Source organism: Myotis nattereri, assembly GCF_964212035.1.
Source record: "Myotis nattereri genome assembly, chromosome: 3".
NCBI classification, from domain to species: domain Eukaryota; kingdom Metazoa; phylum Chordata; class Mammalia; order Chiroptera; family Vespertilionidae; genus Myotis; species Myotis nattereri.
The window spans coordinates 8,662,208-8,673,086 of NC_138077.1; the positions used below are offsets into that span (position 1 = coordinate 8,662,208).

At 57.6% G+C, this 10,879-nt stretch overlaps 1 protein-coding gene across 5 annotated transcripts; it reads right to left on the bottom strand.

Annotated features, from left to right (window-relative positions):
- Positions 1-7,572, bottom strand: CFAP410 (cilia and flagella associated protein 410). 5 transcript variants are annotated; one of them, XM_081088068.1, is made up of 8 exons: positions 7,413-7,572; positions 6,640-6,732; positions 5,454-5,472; positions 4,017-4,063; positions 2,862-3,091; positions 1,836-2,007; positions 1,091-1,181; positions 1-413 (listed from the first exon to the last, which is right to left on the bottom strand). In XM_081088068.1, exons 1-8 carry the CDS (start codon positions 7,487-7,489, stop codon positions 282-284), a joined length of 861 nt encoding a protein of 286 aa, XP_080944194.1. In that variant the 5' UTR covers positions 7,490-7,572; the 3' UTR covers positions 1-281. The 5 variants fall into 5 exon arrangements, with proteins under 5 accessions (XP_080944194.1, XP_080944196.1, XP_080944195.1 ...); XM_081088070.1 differs by lacking the exon at positions 6,640-6,732; XM_081088069.1 differs by lacking the exon at positions 6,640-6,732 and having other exon boundaries at positions 1,836-2,085.
- Between the last annotated feature and the right edge of the window lie 3,307 nt (positions 7,573-10,879).

Below are 10,879 nucleotides of genomic sequence, written 5' to 3' on the forward strand. Positions count from 1 at the left end.
TTCGGAAAATGTTTATTAGGGAGAAGGGCGTCCCGCACAGGAGGGCGAGGGAGCAGGGTCTGCCCAGCCAGCGCCTGACGCCCTCCTGCCCTCTCCAGGTGCCACCGAAGTGAGAGCTCGGCCTTCCAGGGCGGGCTGAGGCTTCCTGAGGACCAAGCCCCAGGTGCTGGGACTCGGCCTAGGGTCCCGCAGTGGCCGCGGCTGTGGCAAGCGGCCTCACCTCCTGGGTGCTCGGGAAGATGCCTTCAGCAGAAGGTCCCACAGGGCAGGTCCCTGCTGGGTCACTCCATGTCCTCCTGCAGCTCCTGTCTGTGCAGAGCCTGCAGCCTGCTGACCACGGTCTGGTGCACGGCCTCCAGCCCCTCAGTGTCCAAGTCCCGAAGCAGCAGGAGGATGGCAGTCAGGACGTTGTTCTGGGGGCACAGAGTTACTGGCTGAGTGCCACCCCCGGCAAGGCCAGGCTGCCCCCACCATAACGTGCCCAGAGCCCTGGCCAGCAGCACGCCATGTCATGGGGATCGGCCTTCCATGCAACCCGCTAACACATGGGAAGATGGAGACTCGTGCAGCCTAAGGTGCCAGCAGCAGTTCTGGGGTGGCGCTCATTGCCTTGGGGGCTCCCTGCATGCCATCTCTCATGCTCACAGCCTGGAAGCCCAGAGTGGCTGAGTCACTGGCCCTCAGTCACACAGCTGGTCAGTGGTCAAGCAGAAGTGGCCAAGGGCGACTCAGTAACATGTGCTCAGACATGTGTGATGCATGTGTGTGTCAATGTGTCTGTACTCGGTTTCTACCTGCATCCAAGCAGGGAAACGTTGCCATGTCTGCTATGAAGATTTGGGGGATATTTTGCACACGGGCTAGGTGAGCTTCCTCCTGTGAGATGCCCACAGGAATGGCCGTGGCTCAGCACACCGCGCCATGAGACCGTGCACTCAGAGGACACAAGGGGACTGTGGGGCCCCCACCTCCTGAGACCCGCACCTGAGCCTGGCTTTGTTAGTCCCTGTGGTGTCTCCAGCCCCCGTCCCACTCCCACAATTCCCACACCCTGGGCAGAGGCAGCTAACGGCCACCCCATCACACTTACCCTGCTCTTGCGGCTGCTCACAGCCTCCCTCTGTGGGGAGGAAGGAAACCGGTCCCGGGCAGGGGGCTTCAGGCCGAGCTGTCCCTGTGTGCTGGTGGGGGGTGACGACAGTGCGTGAGGGCTGGGCAGCTCAGGGCCCGTTTCTGCAGAGTCAGTGCCCAGAGCCCAGAGCATAGTGAGGAAAAGACGCCTAACAGTGGCTCTCCCACTCGCCAGTACGAAGCCACACGCCCACCACGTGCCATCACTTTGGGAGCGACAGCAGCACCCGACTGGAGGGGGGAAGGTGCTCCACCCATTTCTCTCGGGTTCCCTGGGGCCCTGGGGTGCCTGCCCCGGGTCAAGGGTGGGGGGACTAAACACACATGATGCGAGAGACAGCGCTTCGCCTGCTGTGCACGGAGCCTGGCAGCCCCGCTGGAAACCACCGTCTCTACAACGTCCATGACAATCAGACAACTGTCCTCAGAGGCCCCTCCGCTGCCCTGGAGGCTCCTCCAGCTGGTACTCCCTCTGCCAGCTGGCCCCCAGGTGCCCACTGATCCCCTTCACCGAGCCCCACCTCCAGGCCACCCATGAAGGGCGGGTTCCGCACGCGCACTTGCTGTGCCTGGAGCGTTCTCTGGCCACGAGGGCAGGTGAGAAAGGACCACCCAGGGCACTTCGCTCCCCTCCCTCCCCAGAGAAGGGAGACACGGCTGCTGGCTCTCCTCAAGAGGGCGAACCCTGACAGACCCCTGTGCACCTCGCCGTCTCCTCGCCGTAGCTCAGCGCGTCCCCTCCGGTCTCGGCAGCGGCGTTCATGGCACTCAGGGCGTAGGACAGCTCGGGCCTGCCGTTCCCCATGCCCTCTCTGCTGGGGGCCGTGACCTCCTCTCCCTCCATCAACGCCCGGGACAGCTCCTCCTCAGTCACAGCTTCGAGGGGAAGGAGGGGGAAAGCATCAGAGCGGCCGCCTGCATGCAGGTCCCACGCCGCGGCACACAGCAGCCTGCCTTAGAGAAGAGGTGTCTGTCTGTCCACCCCAACAGCCATGCCCCGGCCCGCGCATGAGCTGGACACATGGCAGGTGGCCAATGACTGCTTTTGAACCTGACTTTCAGCACTTCCCAAAAGCAAATACTCATTAAGAAACCTCAAATTAAAATTTAAAAAGAAACAGCATTCACTGCATTTATTCCATTTGACTTAATTGCCCTGGAGTTTATTTATATTAAAATTGTTCATCTGGGAGAAGATAACTGCACATAGGACTAGGATTAGGAACCAGCACAGAGAGAAGGCAGACAACCCAGAAAAGGGTCCAGCCCCGGGAACGGGCGGAACCGGAGGCGGAGCACGAGGCGCCCTTGGCACAGGCAGAGGCTTGCCTGCGGGCCATGGAGGTGCAGGTGAAACACCACACCCCCAACAGGTAGAGGCCACACCAGGTAAGCCAAAGCGGGGAGCTCAGGGGCATGACCCCTGGGTCCTGTGGGCCAGCAGTGACACCATTCGGCCCACCCAGACCTCACATGTATCCAGGGCACGTGGGTGAGTGTGTGGCAGCCCAGTGCGTGTCGGCAGTGGGGCAGACAAGTGTGAGGTTCACCGGAGACCCTGCGCTCTGCACGTGGGGCTGCATCCCGTAATGGATCACCGGGACAAGCCCGGGGGTCCTTCTGGGAGACTCTGGAGGAGGAGGTGTCTGGGAGGCCCGGAGGGGTCAGGGTTTGGCAGAAAGGGCAGAGGAGGGAGGCTGCGCTGGGGCGTGCTCGGCTTGGACACCTACCCTGGTTGTCCAGCTTCTGCAGGCTGGGCAGGTTGCGCAGGACGGTCATGCGGTAGAGGTGGGGGTCGGCGCCGCAGCACGGGTTCTCGGCCAGCCACAGCACCCGCAGGCGCGGCAGGCCCTTCAGGTGGGAGAGCTCGCTCAGGCTGGCAATGCGGTTCCTCCGCAGGTAAAGCTCGCTCAGCTGCTGGCACCGGCTCACGGGCTCCAGGGTGGACACGCTGTTGACGCTACAGAGACAGCGCCGTGAGCCTCTGTCTGATATTATCTTGTATTACAGAGAGGGAAACCGAGGCACAGGGGTCTGAGCCTTGCCCAGGTGGGAGAACGGACTGAGCCTGGGCACAGCTGTAGCCCATTCTTCGCTCATTCATCCCACGAGAAGGCACCCACCAAAGAGGCTTGGGCCAGGGATGGGTGCCGTGAGTGCATGTGGGCAGCACAGGCATCCACCAGGTGACCGAGGAAGGCCCAAAGGACCAGCAGAGGGCAAGGGAGGGACCAATAGGGTGGCCAGCCCTGTGATCAGGAAGTGAAGTCACGGGAGCCTGCACGGGACCCCAGGGCCTATAGTTCCAGAACCTTCGGAACTGCCATACAGGGAGAGTCTGTCTTCCCTGTCAGGTTTACACAGGGGGACCTGCAGAAAGCTCTCCAGCATCGAGCAGCAGGGATCCCAGCATCAGCTGCGGCCCTGGGCCCAGAGTGGGTAGGGGGCATTCAGGACACATCCTCCAAGCTGCCCAGCTGCCTGGAACCCCAATGACAGAATTTGGTTCACTCAGGGTTTCCCTTAGTCTGTTAAAATGCCAATGATGCAAAAAGAGGCAAGTCATGGATGACAGAGCATGTGATAGAGAAACTGGCAGAGTTCCCAGCAGTGATAGAACCGGGTCAGAAAAGGCTGGGGCTGTTGGGGGCAGATGTGGCCACCGTGAGGGTGGCTGCTCATTCCTGGGGGGCTGTACCCACTGACCTGCAGAGAGGGTGGGCAGGGACGCAGCGGGGGGCGCGGAGGGCAGAAAGGAGGGTGGAGCTCGGGCGGAGCCAAGGAGCCAGCGGCCCTCCCATATTTTCCTGGGGTTTTCGGGTCATCTAGGTTCCCCTCCTCTTTCAAGCCCCAGTGACACAGAGTGACAGCAGGCATTCAGGTACCTGAGGGTGATCACTTCCAGGCTGGGCATCTCCCGGCATATGGAGATCTAGGGAGGAAGAGAAAGCGGTTGCAAACACTGCTGGCCTTGGCCTTGTGACATCACGTCTAGCAGCCCAACAGATTGGAGCCACAGTCAACCCCACCTCCAGGGCCTACGGAGAGTGGCTCCCTCTCACCTGGCACTATCTATGCAAGCGCACGTGGGCTCTGCATGCCCCCCACCCTACAGCCTAGATATTCCCTCAGCCTGGAGGAGAAACATGTGCTCTCTCTCAAGCTTTCAAACAGCCTTGCCATCAGACACTGCCAGAAGCCAAGACAGAGCGGTCCTAGCTTCAGAAGCCCTCCAAGGACCTCAGGGAGCTGGACAGAGAACCTTCCTCCTTGCCGTCCCTGACCTCCAGGAAAAGCACGGACATCCCTTCTCACCAACACAGCTGGGCCAAGAGGGAGACAGAATTGAAACCGGGATCTCGGTGGTATTAACACTGTTGATTCAGTGGGAAAGGGCAGCAAGAGGCCCAGGCGGGTCCGTCAAGCTCCCTAACCTGTCGGGTTGTTGAGTGGTGCAACCGCCAAGTGTCTAAGTGCCTGCCATTCACTGGGCATGAAGCCAGATGGTCCCTGACCACAGCAGGTTCACGGTCTGGTCAGGATGCTTCATAGTGCAACGGATTTGTCTACTGCTGCAATGGTGATGAGTCTCGTGTGTGTGTGTGCGTGTGTGCGTGTGTGTGTGTGTGTGTGTATGTGTGTGTGTTTTCTACTAAATATGCAGCTCTTCCGCTACTGCCTGAGGTGGAATCAGCTTTTCTGGACAGTCCAGTGACTCAGCAACATTCAAACTTTGTTTTTAAGGAAAGGCACAGTTCAAGTTACAAAAGTAGATAAGAACTGAATGACTGGCACTCAGCTCTGCACAAGCTGAGGGCATTCATTCTGGGGGTGAGAAAGAAAAGAAGAAATCTATTCACAGCTCACTCAGCCCTGTGTACTGCCCCGCACCCCCGCCCCATCTCTTCCTGCCATTGGTGGGGGAGCGTGAAGCTGGACGTGACCAAGAGCAGAAGCTGAAGTGAGGAACCTTCTCCTCGGTGACATGAAGTCCAGGAACCCACAGAGGCCCCAAGGCCCCGGATTCCTCCCTAGGTCAGAGCAGACTGCACTGGGATCTGCTCCCTCTTCTGTGAGACCCGCATGGACACAGGAGCCTCTCAATGACGTGTCTAAAGCAAATGTTTACAGGAATTTAAAATAAACTTGGGTGCTAGAGAATGTTATTTTTACTAGTGGCTCTGCCTTACAACAACTGCTAAATGAACAAAGCACCTGACTACGGCCTGAACTGAATGGTGCAGGTCTGCAGCCTAACAGTTTCTTATGGAAGAGGCTACAACTCGGGGATCAGGGATCAGGGATCAGCATTAAATACTTACATCTGTGAGGCGGCTGCCCCTGGGGAAAGAAGAGACATATGTACATTAATTTTGTTCAAGGTTAATTAAAAAAATTAGAAATAACTCCAAAAATTAACAATAAATGCTATGGAATATAATGAACAACATAAACTGATGAACAATAACAGATCCAGAGACAGAGAAGCATCGATCAGACTGTCAAACCTCAGAGGGAAGATAGGGGAGGGTGGGAGTAAGGGAGAGAGATCAACCAAAGGACTTGTATGCACGCACATAAGCCCAACCAATGGACACAGACAATAGGGGGGTTATGGGGGGGATTAGGACACATATGTAATACCTTAATCAATAAAGAAATTTTAAAAAGCAAAAAACAAAAGAACAATAAATGCTTACAAATTTTAAGATCCCATGATTTCAATGACAGAGGAAAAGCTTGCCCAGACAACTGACAAAGGTGTCAAAACTCTTTCATGGCAGATTATCAACAAAACCACAGGGTACAGGCTTGGTGCCTGAGGGCGGCATCTCAGACTGAGGAGCAATGGAGGCTGTTCCACTTGCAGGACACAAGGCCGACTCACTCTCAAGGCTGTGGCAGCAGGATCGTGTCCCTCACGATGTAAACAAACGAGGGAGTCTTCATAAGAGGCCAAGTTCAAAGGCTAAACATGCAACTCATGAAACACTTTAGAAAGCCCGAATTAGAGTTGCTGTTTCTTCCTGCTGAGAGAAGAGTATGACCAGCCCATGCAGAACAAAGTCATGCATTATTGAAAAGGAAGGACGGGACCTTGTGGCCAAAGTAGCATATGTGCCAGGGCAAGAAGAGCTTTTTAATGAACAAGCAGAGCGCCTACACTGTGGGCAATATTCGGGCACCCTCGGGAGGAAGGTCTGCTCTTGGCTGAGCTCCCTATTCCCACCCGAACTGTCCGGTTCACAGTCACATGTGAAGCCTCCCTCCGAGTCCCCGGTGAACACCTGTACCTCCTTCAGGAGTTCATGAAGCGCTTCTGGTCCTGCCTTTGGAGCCTGCACTGACCCCACAGCACCTACATCATCACCTCCCAGACAGCGAGTCACCTGGGGACAGCTCCTCTCCCAGAGGACTCAGTTACAGAAAGGACTGCTAAATCATTGCTGGAGAGTCTCAATTCTCTTACTTTCTCCTAGAAATGGTTTCAATCACCTAATCTCCCACCTTGTTAGTAGATTTGGTTCCCAATGACTGGCAATGTCAGAAACCAGACCGTCCACAGAGGAACCAGCAGTCCCTCTAGCAGCGGTTCTCAACCTGTGGGTCGCAACCATCGGAAAACACATATAGCATATCAGATATTTACATTACGATTCATAACAGTAGCAAAATTACAGTGATGAAGTAGCAACGAAAATAACTTTATGGTTGGGGGTCACCACAACATGAGGAACTGTATTAAAGGGTCGCGGCATTAGGAAGGTTGAGAACCACTGCCTATGGAGAAGCCCCATAACAGTCCTCCAGGTAATCCCAATTGTTTCCGGCAAGGATAGCAGGTTTGGAGCCTGGGTCTGAAACACCGCCGCGGGGAAGGGTGGGGTGTGTGCCTGTGGGAATTCTGGAATGACCTTAGCCAATGCCACCTGAGCTGGTGGCAGCACCTCCCAGAGGCTGTGGGCTCTTGGGACCCGGAAGGCCAGTCTGGGACAGGAGGCTGAAGGCTGGAGGCGCCCTCCTCCTCCAACCGGCTCCTTAAGAGGCCCTTCTCGGCCCCGCCCCACAGCGGAGCTGTCGGCTGGGAGGCCCATCTCACCGCGCAGGTGCCCAGCGGGGAAGGCCCAACCCAGGGCGGAGGTGCCAGGCGGAGGCCCCATTCTAGGGCGGAGGTGACGAACGGGAGGCCCCAATCCCGGGGGGGGGGGGGGGGCAGACAGGGGTCCCCACTCCAGGCCAGGGGTTGGGCAGCGGGGAGGCCCCCGGCTTCCGGGCCTCACCAGCAGTTGAGCTTTTTCACGCTATGCAGCTCCGAGGCCTTGGCCCGGGACAGAACCATCTGGCGCGTTAGCTTCATGGCGATGGGTCGCCGGGACCCCAGCCACCAGCCCGGCCCTGGACCTGCCCGCTATCCCGGAGGATTTGGCTCCGCCGCGGCGTGTCTCCAGGGGGCGGGGCCCGCGTCGTCAGGGGCGTGTCCTTCGAGTCCATTGGCCTCCCGGTGAGGGGGCGGGGCTGCGCCAGCGCAGTGGAGCCGTCTTCTCCCGCCCCTCGGGGCCAGCGCCCGGTCCTGCGCAGGCGCGGCATGGGAAACGCGGGTCCCTGACGTCATTTTTCGGCGACCCTCCCTTAGCCCCGAGTCCCAGTCCTGAGTCCTGAGCTTAACCCTGACCTCCTATCCCTACGTTCCGAGTCCCCAGCCCCCCCACCCCCAACCTTCAAATCCCGAGCCCCCAGTCCCGAGCCCCAAACCTCAGCTCCAGTCCCAGCCCTGAGCACTAGACGCGATGCTCTTAACTCTCCTGAATTACAACAATTTATCTTGTTGAACTACGATGTGCAGAACAGTCCTAGGGTGTGTTGATTTCTTTTCTCCCTCCCTTTCGGCATTTAAGGAAATGAGGTGGGTGCCAAAGACCGGGCCAGCCCTATCAGAAACCTCACAAGTCCTTAAACCTTTTAGAAATTCAAGGTTACCTGGGCTGCAAGTTACATTATGACAGGCTTTGGGGATCTCAGATGAATTAGGGATGACAAGACCAAACCCTGAGACCTCTTTCCCACTAGGTCCCTCTCCTGGCTTTGGCCTGCCAGTCAGAGCTTTAAAACAGACACTGGCTTTAGTCTTGGCTTCCTGGGGACCTGCCCCAGGTATCTGTAGGAGGGGATGGCTCTTGTAAGCCTGCAGTCACAGAGAGCTAAAGGTTTTGGTGGTGGCCTGCAGGGGCCCTGAGGGTCCAGCACAGGGAGGAAATGGCCCAGGTATATGATGGCCTGGAGGCTGGAGAATGAGGAAGGATGCCGTGCTCAGGTGAGGATGAGTGGTTGTTGGGTCAGTGTAAGTTTTTGGAGAATAGGGCATCTCAGAGCAGTACGTTCCAAGTTCTTACCTGGCAAGCAGGCAGAGAACCATCTGACTAATGAGGCTTGAGCTAAGAAAAGTACTGACACTGGGCTCGGCTGCAGATAGAGTGGCGGGAAGCCTCTGGCAGGCCCAGGCTGTAGGAGCTTGCAGAGGGTCTCTGGCTGTCCCAACTGGGAAACCACACCAAGTGACAGGGACAAAGCAGGGGCTGCCAGGAACTGTGGAGAGCAGGCTGGGCCAGGAGGTCGTGCAGAATCATCCACTGTTCCAGGTAAGGAAGCTGCTGGCCGATGGAAGGAAGCAAGCATGTGCAGGAGTTGGTTCTGGGGGAGGCCAAGCAGGCATGTGACAGGGTGTCGGATGTTGCGTTGTGACAGATGCCATTGAGTTGGCAGCTGATGAGAAAAAGGCTTTAGGGTTGTTGGACCCAGGCTTGGCCCCCCTCCTCCTGCATGGACTGGTGTGGCCCAGGCAAAGGGACCAGTCAGGTTTGGGGCAAGCCATTCCAGGGAGGGCTTTGGCCTGGGCCCCAACTCTCTAGCCTTGCCAATTATGAAAAGTGGCATCTGCCCACTGTCCCTTGGCAGTGGCATCTGCCCCCTGTCCCTTGGAAGTCCCTAGGAGAGGACTGCGCCTGGAGGGTTTTGCATAGGTGATGGGGGTGAGGGAGAGGGGTGTGGAGACCCCATAGGTCTGCTCAGAGTGGGTCAAGGACTCAAATTCAGGGTATGTGATTTTCCAGCACAGAGGAATCACCAGGCAGCAGGGACCACTTCCCCTGAGTCCGGGTGGTCTGGGCACCTGGCAGGACACATCTGCTCCTCTTCTTGGCTGAAGCTGGGGCTGGGCTCCTGTCAGGCCTCCTCACAGAGGGGAGAAGGAAGACACAGAATTGCTCACGTGGGCTGGTTGAGAAGGTGGCTGGGTGTGAATTAGTTGGAGGTCCCGGTGACTCAGGCTTGATCTAGCATCTCAGTCTTCATTATCAGGCTGGACCTCTACCCGCCCTGACTCCTCCAATGGCCACACCCAGGTTCTCCACACCCTCCATCCAGGCCGTACTCTAACAGCGAGCCCAGCAGAAAGAATGCTTTCTCCCAATGAGTCAGGTGGAAGTTTGGGGATTGGCCTGGCTTGGGTCCCATGTCACCTAGAACCTGGGGCTGTGGCAGGCTGTGCAATGTCCGACTGCTGACCTGAGAGGGGAGAGATCTCGAGGAACATCCAGGATGAAGGGGAAACCATGGCTGTTTCTGGGCCTTAGTGGCCCTGGGAAAGGTGAGCACCACGCCCTTTCCTCGCGTCCGCTACTCAAACTGTGTTATTCCAGTGACTTTCCCCTCCCAGTGGTCACTCTGGTGGCCCCATTCACAGAATTCCCACATGGACGGTGCTCTGGGGTTGTCACTGTGGCCCTCATGGTCTCTGCTCTCTTTCTTAAAAAAAAAAAAAAAGTAATTTGGCATCTCTAAAGGCCGTGCTGTCTGAGTCCAGTTCTAATCCTGCAGTTCTAATCCAGCTGAGTCATGAGCTTCATTTCTGCCCACGCCAGGTGCCCACACCTGCCTGGCTCCCCCAAGCCTCCCAACCAGCATTTCCTGTGCATATACCTATTGCGGCTCCTCCTTACTGGCTCTTTGAAGACTTTGGGACCATGGAGATGGAAGATGCTTCCTGTTGCCAGATGGCCTGCAGGGTTCTGGGCTGCTGTGCAGTTTTGGTGATGGTGCTGCTCCAGCAGGGGTGGCAAGGGGCCTGCTCTCCTTTCTGCTGCCCGCCCGAGGGCATGCCCTCTGCCAATCACCTGTAGGAGCACGAAGGCAGGCCCCTGTGGCTCAGTGTGCACAGCTCCACCTGCGTGGTGGGACACAGCCTGGAGCTGCTGAGGTGAGAACTCTGCTCTCTGCAGGTGGGCGGGTCCAGCACTCCCAGGGGTTACAGTGGGGGGGAGGGTGTTGCTAGCAGTCACACCAAGGGTGCTGGTGCCACCAAGGGTGCTGGTGCCAGGAGAGGGCTCCACTCGGGCCCTGCTGGCAAAGCTGTTCTGACCACACGATGCTTCCCCACCCCCACCTTGGCCCAGGCCCTGCCCTGGGCCTCCTGTTTGCTCCATCCACACTCCCCACCCCCATCCCAGGTGACCTAGTTCAGGCCACAGCATCTCATCTTTCCAGCTGTACAGGTGGGCTATCGGTGACTGTATCACGAACTGCCTCAGACTTAGCAGCTCAGGGCCACGGACATTTATCATCTCCATTTCTGAGGGTTGGGAGTCTGGGAGCACCGGGCTCGTTGGCCGGCTCGGGGCCTCCCGTGAAGTCAAGCTGTGGGCCGGGCTGCCGTCTCTGACGCCCTGAGTGGGGTCTTCCAAGTGGGGTCTTT